Here is a 25,679-nt window from a genome sequence, read left to right on the forward strand (position 1 = left end):
ACCTTCAGCAAAAGTCAACAGCAGAGTCTATAGCTAGCTGAGCCAGTTTGTTATATGTTAGCCCCTAAGCTAGCAGCCTGATGGCCCCATTCTCTAAACCCAGCAGCAGGAGCCTCTTGGTGGGCAGCACAGCCGGGCTGGTGAGGGTTCCACGAAAGTTCTCCAAGCTGAGCTTGGTGCTGCTGGCTGGGCTGGCAGAGATGTTCATCATGGAGTACACCCTTATCTTGTTGGCCACGGTGCCCGCCACGATCTCTTCCCCGTACAGGTCGAAGGCATGGACCGGGTTGGAGGGTCACTTGTACTGGTGGAGGGGCTTGTGTTCCAGGTCTTTCCACACAGTCAGAGTGTGGTCAGTGGACAAACTGATGACCAGGTTTCCCTCAGCAGCCCACAAAACACACAGGAGACCACAGTCAGAGAGCATCATGTGTGTGTGTACACTCACAAACACCCACACCAACCCACGCTCACACCCACACACCCATGCGCTCACCCTGACATAACTGGATTAGAAAGAGCACTTGTATATTCTTTGCCAGGACATTACACATTTTTATTTTATTTAACCTATTTAACTAGGCAAGTCAGTTTAGAACAAATTCCTATTTACAATGATGGCCTACCAACAGGCAAAAGGCCTTCTGTGGAGACGTGAGCTGGGATTCAAAATAATAAATAAATATAATATAAATATAGGACACATCACGACATGAGAGAAAACACAACACTACATAAAGAGAGACCTAAGACAAAAACATAGCAAGGCAGCAACATATGACAAGACAGCATGGTAGCAACACAACAACATGGAAGAAGCACAACATGGTAGCAACACAACAACATGGAAGAAACACAACATGGTAGCAACACAACAACATGGAAGAAACACAACATGGTAGCAACACAACAACATGGAAGAAACACAACATGGTAGCAACACAACAACATGGAAGAAACACAACATGGTAGCAACACAACAACATGGAAGAAACACAACATGGTAGTAGCACAACAACATGGAAGAAACACAACATGGTAGTAGCACAACAACATGGAAGAAACACAACATGGTAGTAGCACAACAACATGGAAGAAACACAACATGGTAGCAACACAACAACATGGTAGCAACACAACAACATGGTAGCAACACAACAACATGGAAGAAACACAACATGGTAGCAACACAACAACATGGAAGAAACACAACATGGTAGCAACACAACAACATGGTAGCAACACAACATGGTACAAACCGCACAAAGGGCAAAAAGGTAGAGACAATAATACATCACACACCTGTGTGTCCATGATTGAGTCTTTGAATCCAGAGATGACCAGTTTACAGAGGAGTATCCAATACAGTGATGTGTGCTACGTATAAGGAGCATTGGTGGCAAATCTGATGGCCAAATGGTAAAGAACATCTAGTCGCTCGAGAGCACCCTTACCTGACGATCTATAAATTATGTCTCCGTAATTTAGCATTGGTAGGATGGTCATCTGAATCAGGGTTAGTTCGGCAGCTGGGGTGAAAGAGGTGCGATTACGATAGAAGAAACCAAGCCTAGATTTAACTTTAGCCTGAGGCTTTGATAAGTGCTGAGAGAAGGACAGTGTACCATCTAGCCATACTCTCAAGTACTTGTATAAGGTGACTGACTACCTCAAGCTCTAAACCCTCAGAGGTAGTAATTACACATGTGGGGAGAGGGGCATTCTTCTTACCAAACCACATGACCTTTGTTTTGGAGAACAAGTTTAAGGGCAGAGAAAGCGTGTTGGACACTAAGAAAGCTTTGTTGTAGAGCATTTAACACAAAATCCAGGGAGGGACCAGCTGAGTACAAAACTGTATCATCTGCATATAAATGGATGAGAGAGCTTCCTACTGCCTGAGCTACATTCTTGATGTAAATTGAGAAAAGCGTAGGCCAAGGATCGAAAATTGGGGTACACCTCTGGTGACAGGCAGCGGCTGAGACAGCGGATTTTCTGACTTTATACACTGCCTTCTTTGAGAGAGGTAGTTAGCAAACCTGGCCAAAGACCCCCTCAGGAGAGACCAATAATCCTTAGCCGGTCCACAAGAACGGAATGGTCTGCCGTATCAAAAGCGTTGTCCTAGTCAATAAAAATAGCAGCACAACATTGCTTAGAATCAAGGACAATAGTGACATCATTGAGGACCTTTAAAGTTGCAGTGACACATCCATAACCTGAGTGGAAACCAGATTGCATACCTGAGAGAATACTAGACATCAAGAAAGCCAGTCAGTTGATTATTGACAAGTTTTTCCAGCACTTTTGATAAACAGGGCAAAATAGAAATAGGCCTTTAACTGTAAGAATCAGCTTTACTCCCCCTTTAAATAAAGGATGAACCGTGGCTGCCTTCCAAGCAATGGGAACCTCCCCAGAAAGGAGAGACAGGTTAAAAAAAGTTGGCGATAGGCAGAGTAATCCATAAATATTACAGCAATGAGGAGTCTGGGTCATCTCTGGATGGACCAGTGAGACTCAGTATAGCCTTTATAATGAGTAACTCCTGTCCATATTTACCTGAACTTGAGCCTCTAAAGCCAGAGACACAATCCTTGACCCCACCAATCAGGGTTAAGTCAAGTTTGCTCAGCTCTAGTGCTTTGTTGACTGCTTCTGAACAAACCCTCTGGGTACAACTGTCACTTGACTCACGTTAAAATTTCACCACCACCACCACCAATATGGAACAGCAGAATAAAACAGTAAGCTGCAACTCTGCCTCGTGTTTATCAGCTGACTGACTGCTGAACATTTTAGAGCCCTACATACTCCCCTGAGAAGAACATGTGAAGGACTGACTGGCCAGAGATAGTGGCTGTGCCTGAAATGACATCCTATTCCCTGTATAGTGCACTACTTCTGACCAGGGCCCAAAGGGAGAGAATATAGTGGCATTTGGGATGCAGACAGCATGTCTAGCAGCAGAAACATGTTGATAGGAAAAGGGCCATTATGTAACAAAGCTCTGCAGGCCAAATAACTGACTGTGTGAGAGAGTGGGAGCAGTCAGTGCTAGGATACAAGGTTCACTTTATATCCCTCAATATCCATTGTTTATGCCGCTGGTGAAATCCAATAGCTAACCACAGTAAAAAATAATCACTATCCAACGGGAACATGAATCCGTATTGATTTGAAACCACTGCTCTAGCAATAGTCAGTGTGAAATTACCAAAAAACATGCACGTGCAGACACCGAACACACACCTACCTCCCCCCACACACACCTCTTAATCTGCAGGATGTCTCAGCACCAGGCCTGTGCGTGCGTCTAGCAGCACGATGAAGCCAGAGGAGAAACCTGCTGCCACAGTGCGCCCTCCAGGGCTCTGCAGAGGATACGTTCATTAGAGTTACCAGCCTCAGAAATCAGCAAATAACTGCAGCAATTATAAATTCAATCAGCAATTAATGAGTAGGTGTGTCCAAACATTTGACTGGTACTGTATATAAATTATATTTATGTTCTATATTTAAGGGAAGAGCATTGACTCACTCTGGCATGTCAGGCAGGTAAAGAATAGGAAGATTAGAAGCAATAGGAAAAAGCTATTCTATTCCATAACACCTGGTAAATAACATGGGATAATAAGTCAGAAAAGCATGGTACCGCCCCAAATGGCACCCTATCCCTTACATAGTGCACTACTTTTGACCAGACCACTAGATTAGCATAAAAAGGATGGAGACTAAACAGGGGAGTGAGCAGGGTAGTTTTTCTCTGGGTTTGGTAGGTACCTGCAGGCCTGGGTCGATAAAGTGGAGGAGAGTCTGCACTGCCAAACACTACACTACAGTGAGGAGCAGGCATGGTGGTCACTGCTGTGATGGCGATCTTCCCATCCAGGGCCTCATAGTAGCAGATCTGTTCACCTGGACACACACGGGAAGAGCAGAGCTTTATTTCATACTTCATGTATGTTCGGAAGCTTTCACATTTTATTTACCTAATTTCTTATTATAATTAAATATGTAGTGGAATTAAAATAAAATCACTCAGTTAAATGAAAAACATTCTGTGTACTCCAACAAAACAGAAGCAGAGTCAACTCAACAGGTCTCCTCCCCACTGACCTGTGAACTGGTCCCAGAGGTGCACGGTGGCGTCACAGCTGACCACCTCCTTGAGCGCCTCCAGATGGCTAACACAGAACAGAGACTTCTTATGATCCGTGTAGGTCAGCCTTGGCTCCACCTCCAGCGTCCCGTCGCCATGGTTATAGAGGGGCCACAGCTTCACTGTTTAGTCCGTGCTACCAGACAGGAAGTATTCTTCCCCAGCAAGTGGAGCCAAACACTGAGCCATGCCCAAATGGTCCAGGAAGCTCTGCAGGCGGATCTGGTGGAAGTCAAAGTGGGGATCCTGCTGGTTGAGACCGATCTCATACTGCCAGCAGGCCAGCCAGTTGCCCTGCAGGGAGAAGCCACCGCGAGGGAGCTCCTGTTTCAGAGCGCTGTCCTCTGGGGTAGGATCCACCACCCAGGAGGAGGAGGAGGAGGAGGGGCCTAGGGATGGAGTGGTGAAGGTGGAGGCAGACGAGATGACAGGCTGAGTATGACTAGGCCGGGGGTGGCTCCAGTTGTCTAATGAGCCCAGGATGGGGCTCACACCCCCCGGGGCCTCCTGGATGTGGTTGCCCACCAGATGGCTGCCAAAGGTGCCTGGGAGAATGTCTGAGCCCAGGGGCGTGGAGGAGTAGGGGGCAGGGAAGGGGCGGCCCACATGGCGTCCCAGACCAGGGGAGGGGCCAATGGAGCAGGTGGTGGGGGGCATCTCTACCCTGTCCTTGGACCCTGCTGGGGGGGTGGCATCAGGACTGCCAGGACTCACCCTGGAGTGGTAGGACTGGGCCAACCTCCAGACCAGCTCTTGGTTGGAAACCAGCTTATGAATCGCTACATCTCCTGGGAGGGCCAAAGGACACAATGCTTTGACAACCATCAAGAACATGCAGTTGAAGTCGGAAGTTTACATATGCCTTAGCCAAATACATTTAAACTCAGTTTTTCACAATTCCTGACATTTAATCCAAGTAAAAATTCCCTGTTTTAGGTGAGTTAGGATCACCACTTTATTTTAAGAATGTGAAATGTCAGAATAATAGTAGAGAGAAAATCATTTATTTCAGCTTTGATTTATTTCATAACATTCCCAGTGGGTCAGAAGTTTACATACACTCAATTAGTATTTGGTAGCATTGCCTTTAAATTGTTTCACTTGGGTCAAACGTTTCGAATAGCCTTCCACAAGCTTCCCACAATAAGTTGGGTAAATTTTGGCCCATTCTCCTGACAGAGCTGGTGAAACTGAGTCAGGTTTGTAGGCCTCCTTGCTCGCACACGCTTTTTCAGTTCTGCCCACAAATTCTCTATAGGATTGAGGTCAGGGCTTTGTGATGGCCACTCCAATACCTTGACTTGGTTGTCCTTAAGACATTTAGCCACAACTTTGGAAGTATGCTTGGGGCCATTGTCCATTTGGAAGTCCCATTTGTGACCAAGTTTTAACTTCCTGACTGATATCTTGAGATGTTGCTTCAATATATCCACATAATTTATCTCCCTCATGATGCCATCTATTTTGTGAAGTGCACCAGTCCCTCCTGCAGCAAAGCACCCCCACAACATGATGTTGCAACCCCCTTGCTTCACGCTTGGGATGGTGTTCTTCGGTTTGCAAGCCTCCCCCTTTTTCCTCCAAACATAACGATGGTCATTATGGCCAAACACTTCAATTTTTGTTTCATCAGACCAGAGGACATTTCTCCAAAAAGTACGATCTTTGTCCCCATGTGAAGTTGCAAACCGTAGTCTGGCTTTTCAATGGCAGTTTTGGAGCAGTGGCTTCTTCCTTGCTGAGCGGCCTTTCAGGTTATGTCGATATAGGACTCACTTTACTGTGGATATAGATACTTTTGTACCTGTTTCCTCCAACATCTTCACAAGGTCCTTTGCTGTTGTTCTGGGATTGATTTTCACACCAAAGTACATTAATCTCTAGGAGACAGAACATGTCTCCTTCCTGAGGGGCATGATGGCTGCGTGGTCCCATGGTGTTTAAACTTGCGTACTATTGTTTGTACAGATGAACGTGGTAACTTCAAGCGTTTGGAAATTGCTCCCAAGGATGAACCAGAGGTCTACCATTTTTTTCTGGGCTCTCTGCTGATTTATTTTGATTTTCCCATGATGTCAAGCAAAGAGGCACTGAGTTTGAAGGTAGGCCTTGAAATTCATCCACAGGTACACCTCCAATTGACTGAAATTATGTCAATTAGCCTATCAGAAGCTTCTAAAGCCATGACATTTTCTGGAATTTTCCAAGCTGCTTAGAAAGGCACAGTCAATTTAGTGTATGTAAACGTCTGTCCCACTGGAATTGTGATACCGTGAATTATATGTGAAATAATCTGTCTTTACACAATTGTTGGAAACGTTACTTGTGTTATGCACAAAGTAGATGACCTAACAGACTTGCCAAAACTACAGTTTGTTAACAAGAAACTTGTGGAGTGGTTGAAAAACAAGTTAATGACTGCAACCTAAGTGTATGTAAACTTCCCACTTCAACGATGTAAGAAACATATATAATTCAGATGTTAAGTTTGTATGCATTTAAAAAATAGTTTGTGCGCACGTGTGTCTCACCTATGAAGGCAGTAGAAGGGGATGTGGGAGGTGTAAGCCATCTCAGGGTTAAACATGGCCTGCAGCTCCTCCAGAACCCCCAGCTCACACGTCACCTCTGACCCCTCCGCCGTACACACATCCAGCAGGGTGCATTCTCCCACCTCCCTGCAGGGGGAACTCTCCATCTGCGCCACACAGAGGACATCTCAATGGAATTAAATCATTTAAAAGTCTCACAACTTAACATACGTTAGGAGACTGAGCTCACATCAAAACTGACATATTTTAATTTCCTGGCTTCCTTGCATGTTTCAGTCTCCAAGGTCTGATGTTACACTGAACAAAAATACAAACATGTAAAGTGTTGGTCCCTCCTTTGCTAAAATAATCCATCCACCTGACAGGTGTGGCATATCAAGAAGCTGATTAAACAGTATGATCATTACACAGGTGCACCCTGTGATGGGGACAATAAAAGGCCACTAAAATGTAAAATGTTTTGTCACACAACACAATGCCACAGATGTCTCAAGTTTTGAAAGACCGTGCAATTGGCATGCTGCCTATAGGAATGTCCACCAGAGCTGTTACCAGAGAACTGAATGTCCATTTCTCTAACATAAGCCGCCTCCAACGTCATTTTAGAGAATTTAGCAGTAAGTCCAACAGGCCTCACAACCATAGACCATGTGTAACCACACCAGCCCAGGACCTCCACATCCAGCTTCTTCACCTGCGGGATCGTCTGAGACCAGCCACCTGGACAGATGATGAAACTGTGGTATTGCAAAACCGAAGAAATTCTGCACAAACTGTCTCAGGGAAGCTCATCTGCATGCTCGTCATCCTCACCAGGGTCATGACCTGACCGCAGTTCGGCATCGTAACCGACTTCAGTGGGCAAATGCTCACCTTCAATGGCCACTGGCAAGCTTGAGAAGTGTGCTCTTCACAGATGAATCCCGGTTTCAACTGTACCAGGCAGATGGTAGACAGCATGTTTGGTGTCATGTGGGCGAGCGGTTTACTGATGTCAACGTGCTGAACAGAGTGCCCACGGTGGTGGTGGGATTACGGTATTGGTAGGCATAAGCTACGGACACTGAACACAATTGCATTTTATTGATGGTAATTTGAATGCACAGAGATACAGTGATGAGATCCTGAGGCCCATTGTCGTGACAGTCTACCGCGGCCATTACCTCATGTTTCAGAATGATAAGGCACAGCCCCATGTCGCAAGGATCTATACACTATTCCTGGAAGCTGAAAATGTCCCAGTGCTTTTATGGCCTCACGCATTTCTGTTTTAACCCTGTAACCACGTGGATTTTTTTATTTTATTTTTTTAAATAGACGTTCATGCATAATAAGTCGAATTTCAAAGGTAAACTTTGAGATCTTGTTGAGTTGTTAGTATGTACAGTGTCATTCAAAAGTTTGGATTCATTCAAAGGTTTTTCTTTATTTTTACATTGTAGAATAATAGTGAAGACATCAAAACTATGAAATAACACATATGGAACCATGTAGTAAAAAATAACAAAATTAAAAATATATACTTCACATTTTTGATTCTTCAAAGTAGTCACCCTTTGCCTTGATGACAGCTTTGCACACTCTTGGCATACTCTCAAACAGCTTCACGAGGAATGTTTTTCCAAAAGTCTTGAAGGGGTTCCCACATATGCTGAGCACTTGTTGGCTGCGTCTCCATCACTCTGCGGTACAACTCCATCACTCTGCGGTACAAAAATCACTGAGTGTCACCAGCAAAGCACCCCCACACCATCACACCTCCTCCTCCTCCATGCTTTATAGTAGAAACCACACATGCGGAGATCATCCGTTCACCTACTCGGCGTCTCACAAAGACACAGCGGACTCATCAGACCAAAAGGACAGATTTCCACCGGTCTAATGTCCATTGCTCGTGTTTCTTGACCCAAGAAAGTAGTGGTTTCTTTGCAGTAATTCAACAATGAAGGCCTGATTCACTCAGTCTCCTCTGAACAGTTCATGTTGAAATTGAACTCTGTGAAGCTGCATTCTGATGTGCAGTTAACTCTAATGAACGTATCCTCTGAAGCAGAGGTAACTCTGAGTCTGAGAGCCAGTTTCATGAGAGCCAGTTTCATCATGGTGCTTGATGGTTTTTGCGACTGCATTTGAATAAACTTTCAAAGTTCTTTACATTTTCCGGATTGACTGACCTTCATGTCTTAAAGTAATGATGGACTGTAATTTCTCTTTGCTTTTTTGAGCTGTTCTTGCCATAATATGGACTTGGTATTTTACCAAATAGTGTTATCTTCGGTATACCACACCTACCTTGTCACAACACAACTGATTGGCTCAAATGCATTGAGGAAAGAAATTCCACAAATCAACTTTTAACAAGGCACACCTGTTAATTGAAATGCATTCCAGGTGACTACTTCATGGAGCTGGTTGAGCGAATGCCAAGAGTGTGCAAAGCTGTCAAGGCAAAGGGTAACTACTTTGAAAAATCTCAAATATAAAATATATTTTGATTTGTTTAACAGTTTTCTGGTTACTACATGATTCCATATGTGTTATTTCATAGTTGATGTCTTCCCTATTATTCTACAATGTCGAAAATAGTAAAAAAAAAACAGGTGCCATTAATACAGGTAACGAGTGGAGGACAGAGGAGCCTCTTAAAGAAGAAGTTACAGGTCTGTGAGAGCCAGAAATCTTGCTTGTTTGTAGGTGACCAAATACTTATTTTCCACCATAATTTGCAAATAAATTCATTAAAAATCCTACAATGTGATTTTCTTAGGAACGCGAAGCGAGGCGGCCATCTCTGTCGGCGCCGGAAGTTAACATCCTTGTGATGTTTCTACAACTTGGAGTCCACCTGCGGTAAATTCAATCTACTGGACATGATTTGGGTTTCCTGAGTGGTGCAGCGGTATAAGGCACTGCATCTCAGTGCAAGAGGCGTCACTACAGTCCCAGGTTCGATTCCAGGCTGTATCACATCGGCCATGATTGGGAGTCCCATAGGGTGGCGCACAATTGGCCCAGCATCGTCTGGGTTTTGCCGGGGTAGGCCGTCATTGTAAATAAGAATTTGTTCTTAACTGACTTGCGTAGTTAATTTTTCCCATGATGTCAAGCAAAGAGGCACTGAGTTTGAAGGTAGACCTGAAATACTTCCACAGGTACACCTCCAATAACTCAAATGATGTCAATTAGCCCATCAGAAGCTTCTAAAGCCATGACATCATTTTCTGGAATTTTCCAAGCTGTTTAAAGGCACAGTCTACTTAGTGTATGTAAACTTCTGACTCACTGGAATTGTGAAACAAACATATTATTTAACTTATAATTCACTGTACTAATTGTTGGAAAAATGACTTGTGTCATGCACAAAGTAGATGTCCTAACCGACTTGCCAAAACCATAGTTTGTTAAAAAGAAATGTGTGGAGTGGTTGAAAAACAAGTTTTAATGACTCCAACCTAAGTGTATGTAAACTTCTGACTTCAACTGTATATAATCCCTGATTTAATAGGGATATCCTCATTTAATAGGATCTCTATCATAAAGCAGTAAAATGTATTTTTAAGTGTAAACTGCTTGATCGTTTCATATTTCAACAAGGACAATAGATAGTGTGGTTACTTGGTGTTTTCTGTAATATAGTATGTAACAACTGTTACAGCAAACTCTCTCAGTATTTGAAAATCCTGTCCTTTCGGTGCCAACTATCCATCAATTACTCACCAATGTAGCAGATGGTGAGCAGCCGGAGCAGATTCCTGGCCACATATCGAGACGTCACTGTGGGTCCAAGCTTTGCAGACAGCCATCTAACGGTCTTGCAGACCGTGTCTGCAGGGAGAAATCAGTTATCAGTGTTATACAGTCAACACAACAATAACAACTGATATTCTCGGCACCCAAAACCAAATCTCTCACTAATCAATTTGGGTTCTGGACGAAAATGCTTTGCAATCTCTCCTAACAAAATCCACCACCTCTGCCGAAGCCCAATCCCAGTGGGGGGTGAAATATCAAACACAGTGAGCATCTAAAACATGAAATCTGCTGCCATGCCCGTTCATGTGGGGGTAAAGTTCAGTTCAGCATTCATTTGTCCTAGCCTGGGGAAAAAAATATGTTTGTGCTAAAATTCACTCCAAACATTGTTTGGCATAAGACAGAGCACTTTACTCCTACCTACATGTACAAATTACCTTGACTAGCCTGGACCCCGCACATTGACTCAGTACCGGTACCCCGTGTATAGAGCCTCATTATTGTTATGTATGTTAGGTATGTTATGTGTGTATGTATACTACTGTTCAAAGTATGTGTACTACCGTATGCATACTACCGTTTAGGGTCACTTATAAATGTCCTTGTTTTTGAAAGAAAGCACATGTTGTCCATGAAAACATTAAATTGATCAGATATACAGTGTAGACATTGTTCATGTTGTAAATGACAATTGTAGCTGGAAACGGCAGATTTTTAATGGAATATCTACATAGGTGTACAGAGGCCCATTATCAGCAACCATCACTCCTGTGTTCCAATGACACGTTTATTTATTTATTTTTTATTTCACCTTTATTTAACCAGGTAGGCAAGTTGAGAACACCTTTATTTAACCAGGTAGGCAAGTTGAGAACACCTTTATTTAACCAGGTAGGCAAGTTGAGAACACCTTTATTTAACCAGGTAGGCAAGTTGAGAACAAGTTCTCATTTACAACTGCGACCTGGCCAAGATAAAGCAAAGCAGTTCGACACATACAACAACACAGAGTTACACATGGAGTAAAACAAACATACAGTCAATAATACAGTATAAACAAGTCTATATACAATGTGAGCAAATGAGGTGAGAAGGGAGGTAAAGGCAAAAAAAGGGCCATGGTGGCAAAGTAAATACAATATAGCAAGTAAAACACTGGAATGGTAGATTTGCAATGGAAGAATGTGCAAAGTATAAATACAAAATAATGGGGTGCAAAGGAGCAAAATAAATAAATAAATTAAATACAGTAGGGAAAGAGGTAGTTGTTTGGGCTAAATTATAGATGGGCTATGTACAGGTGCAGTAATCTGTGAGCTGCTCTGACAGTTAGGGCTTAAAGCTAGTGAGGGAGATAAGTGTTTCCAGTTTCAGAGATTTTTGTAGTTCGTTCCAGTCATTGGCAGCAGAGAACTGGAAGGAGAGGTGGCCAAAGAAAGAATTGGTTTTGGGGGTGACTAGAGAGATATACCTGCTGGAGTGTGTGCTACAGGTGGGAGATGCTATGGTGACCAGCGAGCTGAGATAAGGGGGGACTTTACCTAGCAGGGTCTTGTAGATGACATTGTGTTAGTTAATCCAAGTTTATCATTTTTAAAGGCTAATTTATCATTAGAAAACCCTTTTGCAATCATGTTATCACAGCTGAAAACTGTTGTTCTGATTAAAGAAGCAATAAAACTGGCCGCCTTTAGACTAGTTGAGTGTCTGGAGTATGAGCATGTGTGGATTCGATTACAGGCTCAAAATGGCCAGGAACAAAGTACTTTCTTCTGAAACTCATCAGTCTATTCTTGTTCTGAGAATTTACTGCTAACCTACAAAGCATTACATGGGCTTGCTCCTACCTACCTTTCCGATTTGGTCCTGCCGCACACGGTCATAAGACGCAGGCCTCCTTATTGTCCCTAGAATTTCTAAGCAAACAGCTTTATCCTATAGAGCTCCATTTTTATGGAATGGTCTGCCTATCCATGTGAGAGACGCAGAAGTCTTTATTGAAGACTCATCTCTTCAGTAGGTCCTATGATTCAGTGTAGTCTGGCCCAGGAGTGTGAAGGTGAATGGAAAGGCACTGGGGCAACGAACCGCCCTTGCTGTCTCTGCCTGGTCGGTTCCCCTCTCTCCACTGGGATTCTCTGCCTCAAACCCTATTACAGGGGCTGAGTCACTGGCTTACTGGTGCTCTTCCATGCCGTCCTTAGGAGGGGTGCGTCACTTGAGTGGGTTGAGTCACTGACGTGATCTTCCTGTCTGGGTTGGCCTCCCCCCTTGGGTTGTGCCGTGGCGGAGATCTTTGTGTGCTATACTCGGCCTTGTCTCAGGATGGTCAGTTGGTGGTTGAAGATATCCCTTTAGTGGTGTGGGGGCTGTGCTTTGGCAAAGTGGGTGGGGTAATATCCTACCTGTTTGGCTCTGTCCGGGGGTATCGTCGGATGGGGCCACAGTGTCTCCTGACCCCTCCTGTCTCAGCCTCCAGTATTTATGCTGCAGTAGTTTGTGTGTCAGGGGCTAGGGTCAAGCTGTTATATCTGGAGTATTGAACCCTGACCTGTTCCCCGGGACGTGCTACCTGTCCCAGACCTGCTGTTTTCAACTCTCTAGAGACAGCAGGAGCGGTAGAGATACTCAATGTGATCGGCTATGAAAAGCCAACTGACATTTACTCCTGAGGTGCTGACCTGTTGCACCCTCTACAACCACTGTGATTATTATTATTTAACCCTGCTGGTCATCTATGAACGTTTGAACATCTTGGCCATGTTCTGTTATAATCTCCACCCGGAACCGCCAGAATAGAACTGGCCACCCCTCATAGCCTGGTTCCTCTCTAGGTTTCTTCCTAGGTTCTGGTTTTTCCTAGCCACCGTGCTTCTACACCTGCATTGCTTGCTGTTTGCGGTTTTAGGCTGGGTTTCTGTACAGAACTTTGAGATATCAGCTGATGTAAGAAGGTCTTTATAAATACATTTGAAATATATTTGATCCCTCCCCATTTTCCCCTCTGAAACAGGTATCTTCAAAGCACCAGTGAAAGGAGTATAGCGGTGGACATGAGTCTCCCTGCGGGCTATGAACTTCCAGTCACTACACCACCTTCCTGCTCTTCCCATTGTGAAGTGAATGCCATGAACGCTGTATGATTTAGCCTACGGACATAACCGACAGCTTCTCTGTATACTGTCATAACTTGAAACCCTATAGTGTCTAATGAAGACACTGTACTTAGTTCTTTCTTCAGCAAAGACCAGAGATCATATGATAAGCACATATTCAGCTTCTAACCTAATAATAAAACATGCAATCATTATCTTTTCCTGTCATGAATTCTGAACAGAATGAGTTCTATAATTCAGAGAATAATTCTAACAGATCTAGAGCATGTGGTTATGGTTCTGGAGCTCAGAGCAGAATTCTAGAATCAGACTGCAGGAGTGACATGAGTGGTTAGGTGTTGATATCCTCTCACTCAGATAGGCTTATTACACACTCTGCTAAACTCACATCTACCCACTCGCTCTCATACTCACACATACACACAGTGTGGTTATGATATGTTAGTAGAATCTCACCTAGAAGGATTTTCTGCTCTTTTTCCTCCGAGTCCTCTGACGGGTCATGCTCTTCCTCCTCCTCCTCCTCCTCTCCCATCATGTCTTTCTGTGAGTCCTCCAAATTCATGCCATTGATAAACTCACCCTCCAGGGTGACTACTGTCTCCTCTGTGCAGCCAGATAAAGTCAGTTCTAGGCTGGGACCACTGCCCTCCCATGTCCCTCTCTCCTTCCCTTCCTCAGTCTGTCTCAGTCTCTTTCTCCAGCTCCTCTCCCTCGCTGGCCTGCTTCAAGACCTGGCTGCTGTCAGCTGACTTCAGACTGGTTCAGTCCCAAGTGGAGTCGGCGTCTCCGATAGAGACCTCGCTAGTGCTGTCCTTGTCGCTAAGTTTCCCCAAGCTCAAAGACTCCAGGTCCTGCTCGTTGCCTCCTACTGGTGAGTTCTGACACTGCAGTTTTCCCCCAGTAACTCCCCTGCTCCATTGTTGACGTAGAAGCCATTCTGGAAGTCCTCACCCTCTGAGAGGAACACCTGGTCGTTGAGGCTGACACCTGAGGAGTAGTCCACCATCCCTGGATCTCCCCCACCCCTACAACCCCAGCCTCTCCACTGCCCCCACCACCTTCCCACTCACAGAGCCTGAGGATGGCCTGCCTTCCTGGTAGTCCTCCTCCTCCTCTCTCAGGTCAAATGCCCCTCCCCTCAGGTCTTTGCTGGCCTCCCCTTGGGGCCCGAAGCCCGAAGCCCGAACTGCTGCTCTCAAAGCCAGAGATGATCTGGAGCACATGTGGCAGGAGGCTGGACAGGAAGGCCTGCAGACCCAGTCTGACAATCAGCTGCAGAACCAAGCAGTCTTTGTAGAGGTAGAAGCAACCTCTGAGGCACCGTGAGATCTAGTACACACTGACCAGGGGCTTCAGAAGATACTTGGTCGCGGGCCCTGTAGACATAGTAGGTGATGTCTGACAACACGTCTGAGATGTGATGGGGCACGTGTAGGTGTTCAGACTGCCCTGAACCACCGGTGCCTACAGACCCACCCAGACCCAGGCCTCCTATAATACTGCCTGCCCACCTCCGTGAGCCACTGCTGCTGCAAGGGCCTCTTTGGTCATCTCATAGGTAAAGTCCAGCTGCTTGTCTCCTTTGTTCAGCCTGAACTTGGACCGCCTGAGGTCCTGGAACCTCCCATGTGGCACAGTGAAGTCCACCACCAAAGGCAGGACAGGGTGGTAGTTAGGGTCTCCCTCCCGCCGTCCAGCTAACTTGTTCAGCTCCATCAGGTAGCGGAAGGACTTGAGCTCATCAAAACAATCTCTGCACAGCCTCTTATCACGGTCACACCTGGTCCCTCACCTTGAAGCTTCTTGGGACTTTTCCCTCTGTAACATAGCAGTCAGCCTCTCTGTCCTCCCCCAGCTTTTCATAATGGGCCAGGGTGACCTTGAGGTGGCTGCAGAGCTGCTCGTCCACCGCTATTTTCTGCAGGGAGAGCGCTCCACAGGATAGCCCCGACGCCTGACAGGCCCGCAACCCGATCAGTAACTGGTAGAGGATGAACCGCACTTTGGCATGGCTGTTGGCCAGCTTGGCTGGGCTGTAGCTGGCGACGTCGTGGAGTGAGTACTGGGTGTAAGGGAGAACCACGTAGAGCATCTCTGCTGACTCCAATAGGCACTTAGCAGAGAGAACGTTAGGACACAGTTGGTCTGAGGGGAGCTTAGTGAAGGAGGAAGAGCTGGTTGGGGAGAATGGGTTGTCTTTCTCCTTGTCTCTGGCAGGGGAGAGGCGAACGTAGAGCAGAAGAACTTCTGCAGCGCTTGGCACAAAGCATCTATGGCTGCTACATGCATGTGCTCTGTAGCCCCTGCATAGGGCTGCACGTGACTGTGATGAGCCTCGCACCACAGGTTTCTGTGAAAGGACCAAAACAGATGAATAGCATAGCGACTCTCAACCATGTTTTATCACACATTATTAAATGCATTACATTTTCAGGACAAAATTGTACAATTAATTTATTAGGAGTTTCACATTTTAACTACTTATATGTAAGTGCTTAAAATACTGTATAATGCTGTTATTTCGCAATTACCCCCTCCAAAAAATGTACGCAAATAACTGGAACGATACCTGAAATGACGTTGTGATACCCCCTACAGGGTCTTCATGAAAGAATCCTGGGAGACTAGTTGGCAGCCTGGGTCCCTTGCCAGCCTGTAGCTCAGCTTGCTTTTCCTCAAGCCCTGGATGCGCACACGGGTCCAGCCAGGAGGCAGCTTCACCAGGGAGCGCTAGATGTAGGTGCAAATCTCAGGCTCTCTGGCGCTCTCTGAACGGGCACAACGGATGCCCCACCTCTCCCTTAGGCCCATCACCCAGCGGGTGGGGACCAGGGCCACCAGCTCTTGAGGCTGGGCCCTGGACCCAGCTGCCAACGGTCCAACCCTAGGTCCTTCCCTACAGCCGACACTAGCCACTCCATGGTAACCTACTCATCCAGGTCTGACAGACTGTCCTCCCAATGGCTCCCTCCAGCACAGAGGAGGACTCTCTCACTCTTCCATTGAAGGAGGAAGTGTCTGACGATGTTTCCTGTGAAGACATTTGAAATAGAATATCAATTATCAAGTTGCATTACAATTCTAAACAAAATTCTGGTAAGATGAACCTGGTTAATGGTTTAACGGTTGAAAAAAAAAATACAAGTCTACATAGAAACAAGACTCAACAAGACTAATTTTACACTAAACCAACAAGCGAACTTGTCAAGGGGTGGTGCTGCTGACATGAATGATAAGCTGCTACTGCTTATCATCTACCCTGTTGCCTATTCAATTTACCCCTACCCGTATGTACTGTACAGTGTACATATCTACCTCAATTACCACGTACCCCTGCACATCGACTCATTATCATTACTCATTGTGCATTTATGCGTTGTGGGGTGGCAGGTAGCCTAGTGGTTAGAGTGTTGGGCTAGGAACCAAAAGTTTGCTTGATCGAATCCCTGAACTGACAAGGTACAAAAAAATCTGTCGTTCTACACCTGAACAAAGCAGTTAACCCACTGTTCCTAGGTAGTCATTGTAAATAAGAATTTGTTTAACTAGGCAAGTCATTTAAGAACAAAGGTTTTAAAAAATACATTCTCTGCATTGTTGGAAAGGGCCCGTAAGCATTTCACTGTTTGTCTACACCTGTTGTTTACAAAGCATGTGACAAATAAAATGTGAGGTTGTGAATTTTAATGTCTTGTTAGGATACACTCAACTCAAATGATTCGCCTACTGCTGCCTAGAAGAAAATATATCCAGCCAGCTAAGCAACACAAGTGCAACAAGTGAAAGCTCAGTGGAAGAAGACAGAATATGACGATATGAGCTGCTAGTTATCATGCCACTTCATCTTCCACTGAGCCATTGGACAGGCAGTAGGAGTCATGGGAGCAGAGCTTAGCCTAAGGGGAGACGAGGAGGGTCTATCTGCAGAACGCCTTTACTACATGCCACTCCCACCACGCGTCACTTACTACTGCCATTGAGCTGCTAGCTAGCTGGGACAGGGTTTCCCATTGAGCTGCTAGCTAGCTGGGACAGGGCTTCCCATTGAGCTGCTAGCTAGCTGGGACAGGGTTTCCCATTGAGCTGCTAGCTTTGACGTCTCCCCTCTGGTCTGACATCCACTGTTTCTCAGTGTCGGATCCAGGTCGATGCCCCTCCCATTTTGTGGTCAACTGATCTGATCGGTTTTCAACTGAATCAGTGTCTGCTGGAACTTCTGCATACTTTGGGCTGTGCACTCAAAGTTGTTGACAATGGCCAATACTTTTGTCCATGTTAAATTCTCCCCATATGCCATGCTTAACATCTTACCACGCAGCTCATTACTGGCAACTCCATAAACTAGCTGGTCTCTCAGCTGCTCCTATAGTGCAGCCCCAAACTCACATGTAGCCGCCAGTCCCTCTTAGTGATGCTATATACTCAGCTAACGTCTCTCCCGCTGACTGTTTCCTATTCCGATCTTGTTGTTTTTTGATAAAGAGCAATTACATATGCATGTAAGATGTCTTGTCCTCAAACCACTGCAGTGTGTGAATTGTAAAGTATTTGGCTATGTTTCAAGTGTGTGCAGACAAACAGAGAATACTGAAGAACGCTGTGTAGAAGCACGACGGTGTTGCAATTGTGGTGGGGTTCATGATCCTTAGTTCTTGGAGTACACTGTACAGTGCCTTGCAAAAGTGTTCACCCCCTTGGTGTTTTTCCTATTTTGTTGCATTACAACCTGTAATTTTAAATTGATATTTATTTAGATTTCATGTAATGGACACACAAAATAGTCCAAATTGGTGAAGTGAAATGAAAAAAATTACTTGTTTCAAACAATTATGTGGTGCGTGCATATGTATACACCCCCTTTGCTGTGAAGCCCCTAAATAAGATCTGGTGCAAACAATTACCTTCAGAAGTCACATAATTAGTTAGATTGCACACAGGTGGACTTTATTTAAGTTTCACATGATCTGTCACATGATATCAGTATATATACACCTGCCTGAAAGGCCCCAGAGTCTACAACACCACTAAGCAAGGGGCACCACCAAGCAAGCAGCACTCTGAAAACCAAGGAGCTCTCCAAACAGGTCAGGGACAAGGTTGTGGAGAAGAACAGATCAGGGTTGGGTTATAAAAAAATATACGAAACTGAACATCCCACGGAGCACCATTAAATCCATTATTAAAAAATGTAAAGAATATGGCACCACAACAAACCTGCCAAGAGAGGGCTGCCCACCAAAACTCATGGACCAGGCAAGGAGGGCATTAATCAGAGAGGCAACAAAGTGACCAAAGATAACCCTGAAGGAGCTGCAAAGCTCCACAGCGGCAATTGGAGTATCTGTCCATAGGACCACTTCAAGCTGTACACTCCACAGAGCTGGGCTTTAAGGAAGAGTGGCCCCCAAAAAATAATCAAACATATTTGGTGTTCTCCAAAAGGCATGTGGGAGACTCCCCAAACACATGGAAGAAAGTACTCTGGTCAGATGAGACTAAAATGGAGCTTTTTGGCAATCAAGGAAAACGCTATGACTGGTGCAAACCCAACACCTCTCCTCACCCCAAGAACACCTACCGATGAAAAATATCCCCACAGCATGATTCTGCCACCACCATGCTGTGGGGATATTTTTAATCGGTAGGGACTGGGAAACTGGTCAGAATTAAAGGAATGATGGGTGGTGATAAATACAGGGAAATTCTTAACGGAAACCTGTTTGTCTTTGAGAGATTTGGGACGGAGGTTCACCTTCCAGCAGGACAATGACCCTAAGAATACTGCTAAAGCAACACTCGAGTGGTTTAAGGGGAAACATTTAAATGTCTTGGAATGGCCTAGTCAAAGCCCAGACCTCAATCCACTGGAGAATCTGTGGTATGACTTAAAGATTGCTGTACATCAGCGGAACCCATCCAACTTGAAGGAGCTGGAGCAGTTTTGCCTTGAAGAATGAGCAAAAATCCCAGTGGCGAGATGTACCAAGATACTGCAAGACGTGCAGCTGTAATTGCTGCAAAAGGTGGCTCTGCAAAGTATTGATTTTGTGGGCGGGGGATAGTTATACACGCTCAAGTTATGTTTTTTTGTTTTATTTCTTGTTTGTTTCACAATAAAAAATATTTTGCATCTTCAAAGTGGTAGGCATGTTGTGTAAATCAAATGATACAACCCCCCCCAAATCCATTTTAATACCAGGTTGTAAAGCAACAAAATAGGAAAAATGCCAATGGGGGTGAATACTTAAGCAAGCCACTGTATTGGAGAGTTGGGCTGAAGACACTGTAGAGAGTAGTCGACTGTAATGTGTTAAGGGGAACATTAAATAAATCTGTTCTGTTTATTATAAGTACGCTTTGGAGTTTTCAGTAAAAGATCCCAGCATCTTAGGATGCAACAAACCACACCAGGAATTCTCTTCACGTATTCAACCTGAACATCCGTAGTCACCCCTGAGATGACTCCTTTGACGGGTCCTCTACTACGATGTTCAAAACATAAAACTTCTGTTTTGTGGATTCTTTTGAGGCCCACTGCTATCTTCCTCCGCTTGTCAAAAATGCAATTCATCAAAACAAAACCACTATTGGTCACTGACAGACTCCACTTTTCCAAGCTCATACTTCACCATTTGACACCTCAAACAGTTTCCCGCATATGCATCCTTACCACAGATAACGTTAGACCAATGAGAATTAGAACAACTTTGCCCTAACTCAACAACCGCATCCCAACAAGAAGCGATTCATTATCATTTACACACGTATCCTCCACTCCAATTTTCGACAATATTCTTTTTGTTCCAGTTTTCGATTTTACTGTTGTCCATTCAGAACATTCGTCTTCACCAAATTTACTTTGACGCTCTGCTTAATTCTAACTCAATCACTTCCTCGCCAGAGATGAAGCCATTCAATACTTCTGTGTTGTGAAGACAGGCGTAATGGGAGGTCCATGGACTATTACTTGAACATTTAGGCCTATTTGTTGTGCCTGGTCCCTAATTTATAAACCTGAGATTTCTCAACTAAGTTTTGCCAAAACATATACTGAACAAAAATATAAATGCAACATTTTCAACAATTTTACTGAGTTACAGTTCATATAAGGAAATGAGTTAATGGAAATGCATTCACTAGGCCCTAATCCAGGGACGCAACTTTTTTTCCACATTCTGAAATTGCATTTTTGTCCCTGCCAGTTTTAACATGCTAATGTGATACAAAACGAGGCAAAGGTGTGCTTTAGGACCATGTGGACGCCTTCGAGCGGCCGGGTAGTTTGTTTGGAGTGTTTATCCTATTGGATAATAATTTAAAAAAAAGATGTTCCCACTTTTAAAACCAAAGTGCCACCCCTGCCCTAATCTATGGATTTCACATGACTAGTTAGGGGTGCAGCCATGGGTGGGCCTGGGAGGGCATAGGCCCACTTACTTGGGAGCCAGGCCCACCCACTGGGGAGCCAGGCCCAGCCAATAAGAATGAGTTTTTCCCCACAAAAGAGCTTTATTATATACAGAAATACTCCTCGGTTTCGTCAGCTGTCTGGGTGGCTGGTCTCAGACGATCCCTCGGGTGAAGAAGTTGGATGTGTTGGTTACACATCATCTGCGGTGGACGTACTTCCAAATTCTCTAAAATGTTTCTAAAAGGTTCACTTGTGTAATGATCATGCTGTTTAATCAGCCTCTTGATATGCCACACCTGTCAGATGGATGGATTATCCTGGAAAAGGAGAAATGCTGATTAACAGGGATGGAAACAAATTTGTCCACAATATTTGAGAGAAATAAGTTTTTATGAGTATGGAAAATGTATTTTCTTTTATTTCAGCTGATGAAACATGTTTACATGTTGCGTTTATATTTTTGTTCAGTATATTTGCACATTACACTATTTGTTGGATGGGTCGGCAGGTAGCCTAGTGGTTAGAGCATTGGGCCAGTAACTGTAAGATTGCTGGATCGAATCACCGAGATGACAAGGTCATTCTGCCACTGAGCAAGGCAGTCAATGGGAGACACAACTCTCAATACATTGACTCCAATCGATGTAAAACAATATGGTTTGTGTTTTAGGAGGGGTGGACTTACCATTAGGCAACCACACCATCAGGGTGCTTCGTGAACTTGGCACTATTTTGTTTAATATTACATTATTTATTGTGGCAAATGAATCAGTTTCACTTTTAACTCCAGCTTTTGAACGGCGGTTGGGACTATTATGAGCCCGTGCCAGAAAGCTAACACTCTCAGGGACACGCACGTCTTCGATTTTCCTAAGACGCTTACAAGCAGAGCAGGACCCGTTAGAAGGGACTGTGACAAAACTGCAGTGGTGTAAAGTAACTGATAAACAATATATGGGCGGGGCTTGATCTGAAAATGTTTATGGAGACTCTATGGACGGTTTTGGCGCATACAGAGGTCAAATTGAGCTTCATACCGCATTACTTTCCGCCTCCCAAATTTTGTAACAATGCAGAGGGCTCTATATAGCTCTGCATTGACATGATTGAAGGTTGAAGGTAAGTGGGGGCGTGAGGTCCTGTATAAACACAAACTCACTTCCTTGACAACTTCTTTCACAACATCTCTGCTCAGCGAAGCACAATATATTTGAATGCCCTGACTTCTTCAGAAGCCATATCGCCCGTAAATGCTGCATGGCCAATGCAGACTCCAGATTGACCATGTAGCGCCTTGTTTTCCTTCAACAAAGACAGTTTCATAAATGTTGCAGGATTTGCAGGACATCTAATAAAATGAGCAGCTATTAACTGTTATTTTGTGTTCTTATAAAGCAATTTTTGGCATTGCAATGCCTTACTATATAAACACTTTTTTACACGTTTAACCAAAGTGTCATAGAGGCCCGTTGGCTCGTCACGCTGTTCTAAGGTCAGTTTTTTATTTTACTGCCTGTTGCTAAAGGTGGTTTGGCGAGTGTAAACTGATCCTAAATCTATAAGAGAAACCGGAAGACTTAGCAGTAAATTACGCGATGACGTCATGAACAGTTCGCGCGTTCAGGCATACATTTGGCGCCACAGACGCAACACTGCCACTGTAGAAGTGAGATTGTCCTCTCTTGAGTTAAAACATACATTTTTTTTTAACCCTAAATACCTATAAACTCAGCTTCAACATGCTGACAAAGGGAGCGATAGAGGTAGGTGGTGGCATTTTATGACATCCCAGAAAGCATGCAAACAAAGTGTTCCCAGCATTGAGGAAGATGGTTTTCAGACAGGGACTGTGCACTGAGTGCTGACTTGCTGCTTTGTTGAGCTGCTAGCTTACGTTAGGTAGCCATCTATATATATTTTTCATCTCTCTCAAGCTGTGTTCTACTCTTTCAACAGGACCTAACCAAAGGCTCTAATGATTTACCAAACCCCATACTTCAATTAGTGGTGAGTATGAATGGACGTGGAAGTAGCTAGGTAACGTTAGCTCGCTAACTTTAGCGAACTTAACCTGTTAGTTGGCCAAGTTAATAGGGCCAACTGTTGAAGAATGACTACTGGCATTGTCAACAATTAGCTAACTTGGACAGTATGGACATACAACATTTAAGACAAGAATATTCCCCAATATGGTAATACAGATTTCGACCACTGCTAGATTTGTCGACATTGACCAAGATCATTTCGACCGCACACCTGTATTCATATTCTTTCAGAACATCCGTAAAATTGATGGAGGCAGTGGACCAGCCCGCTTTCGTCTGATGATGAGTGATGGACAGCACTCAATGTCTTGTGAGTAGAACTATTCCAAATCCACTCCACCACCTGTTCAAAGTACACTCAGAAATGGTTGTAGGGCAGGAGGCAGGTGACCATTACAGGTGGCACATTTTTATTATTAGACATTTTTTATTTCTCCTTTCTTTAACCAGGTAGGCTAGTTAACACGTTCTTATTAGCAACTGTGACCTGGCCAAGATAAAGCAAAGCAGTGTGACACAAACAACAGAGTTACACATGGAATAAACAAACATACATTCAATAACACAATAGAGAAGTCTATTTACAGTGTGTGCAAATGAGATAAGATAAGGGAGGTTAGGTAATAAATAGGCCATAGTGGAAAAATAATTACAATTTAGCAATTAAACACTGGAGTGATAGATGTGCATAAGATGAATGTGCAAGTAGAGATACTGGGGTGCAAAGGAGCATAAATAAATAACAGTTTGGGGATGAGGTTGTTGGATGGGCTATTTACAGATGGCTATGTACAGGTGCAATGATCTGTGAGCTGCTCTGACAGCTGGTGCTTAAAGATAGTGAGTGAAATATGAGTCTCCAGCTTCTATTTTGCAATTCTTTCCAGTCATTGGCAGCAGAGAACTGGAAGGATAGGTGGCCAAAGGAGGAATTGGCTTTAAGGGTGACCAGTGAAATAAACCTGCTGGAGCACGTGCTACGGGTGGGTGCTGCTATGGTGACCAGTGAGCTGAGATAAGGCAGGGCTTTACCTAGCAAAGACTTATAGATGACCTGGAGCCAGTAGGTTTGGTGACACAAATGAAGCAAGCTAAACGTACATAGCATTGCTTTGTGGTAAAGGCATGCAAAGAAAACTAACGTTTTCTGTTTGAATAATATATGCCAGTATTTTAAATTATTGCATGGTTCAAATTGTATTGGATATATAGTAAATGTCAAGGTATCAGTTTAAATTAAAGTCAAGGATATGTTAGAGACCTGCCAAATGAAGCTGTTGAGAAACTGCACCCCATTTTTGTAAATCCATAGTGCAATCCTGTCATAATCTGAATTACACCAGGAGCTAGACTTCAAAGACAACAGGGTAAATCAAAAGGGGTTTTAGTCTCTTTCCACAGTCTCACCCTGAAAATATCAAGGTAAATCGCTGACAGGGGCACTTTGGTGTGTTTTGTGCTGTGGATGTGATTTATGCTGTGGATTGCCTAGGGCAAACCAGCAGTAGGTAGTCAGCATTCAGTAAAAGGAATAGAGAGCTGGAAGTCGTCAAAGAAGAAAACATGAATACATTTCTTCCTTTTAATTTGGCATAGTTTAAGAAGTATTGTGATAACATAGTCATGAGAAAATAAGACCTATTAAGGAACATATTTTTGGGATCTAAATCTATCCTCATCCCAGACTAGACTGAGCTGCAATTGGCTCTGTTCCATGTTTACTACCAAGGATCGCATGTTGTTTGTATCTGTCAGTGATGGGGGTTTAGTTGGTCGATGCATATCATCAGCTGTCATAGACAAAGACAGACTAACACAAGCAATGGGCGTGTGCGGTGGGTGGCCACCCTCTACTGCGCTGCCGATGTTTGTGTTGGTCTGTCTTGTCTCTAACATCTCTATCCCTACTGTAGCGTTCATGCTCTCCACCCAGCTCAGCCCAATGACTGAGGACAACCGACTAGTCCCAAACTGTATCTGTCAGCTGAAGAGGAGCGTGACCAATGTCTTAAAGGATGGACGGTATGTTGCTTCTATCTTTTGATCTTTTCATGTTTTCCTGCCTACAGAATGACTAACCCTTTTCTTTCCATTTCTATTGAAAACATGGTTTATTCAAATAACTTAAATGTAGGCTAGCTGTTCATGTAGGTCCTCCTTGTTGCTGCATCATTTTTCTCCTTTCGATAGATTGGCTGAGATGAGTCACAAACTTTTAGAGCTGTTAATATGGGGACACATACAATGGATATGCAGATACACACATATATACCTACATACATACATATATACACACACACACACACACTTGAAGTCGGAAGTTTACACACAAATTGGCAAAATACATTTAAACTCAGTTTTTCACAATTCCTGACATTTAATCCTAGTAAAAATTCCCTGTCTTAGGTCAGTTAGGGTCACCACTTTATTTTAAGAATGTGAAATGTCAGAATAATAGTAGAGGATGATTTATTTCAGCTTTTATTTATTTTATCACATTCCCAGTGGGTCAGAAGTTTACATACACTCATTTAGTATTTGGTAGCATTGTCTTTAAATTGGGTCAAACGTTTCGGGTAGCTTCCCACAATAAGTTGAGTGAATTTTGGCCCATTCCTCTTGACCGAGCTGGTG

General features: G+C 44.1%; 1 protein-coding gene and 1 pseudogene across 2 annotated transcripts in view; one reads left to right on the top strand and one right to left on the bottom strand.

Moving 5' to 3' along the window:
• Positions 1–64: 64 nt before the first annotated feature.
• Positions 65–16,510, bottom strand: LOC139385731 (WD repeat-containing protein 81-like; annotated as a pseudogene).
• A 6,085-nt stretch (positions 16,511–22,595) lies between these two features.
• Positions 22,596–25,679, top strand: part of LOC139385867 (replication protein A 70 kDa DNA-binding subunit-like) — a 39,541-nt gene continuing 36,457 nt past the window's right edge. Inside the window, exons 1-4 of one of the 2 annotated variants that reach the window (XM_071131146.1) lie at positions 22,596–22,763; positions 22,957–23,007; positions 23,277–23,355; positions 24,959–25,067. In XM_071131146.1, coding sequence (XP_070987247.1) covers positions 22,740–22,763; positions 22,957–23,007; positions 23,277–23,355; positions 24,959–25,067 — 263 coding nt within the window. In that variant the 5' untranslated portion in view covers positions 22,596–22,739. The remainder of the gene's footprint in view (positions 22,764–22,956; positions 23,008–23,276; positions 23,356–24,958; positions 25,068–25,679) is intronic. The other variant, XM_071131147.1, reaches the window with a different exon arrangement.

This window comes from Oncorhynchus clarkii, chromosome 27, assembly GCF_045791955.1.
Source record: "Oncorhynchus clarkii lewisi isolate Uvic-CL-2024 chromosome 27, UVic_Ocla_1.0, whole genome shotgun sequence".
Taxonomy (NCBI): domain Eukaryota; kingdom Metazoa; phylum Chordata; class Actinopteri; order Salmoniformes; family Salmonidae; genus Oncorhynchus; species Oncorhynchus clarkii.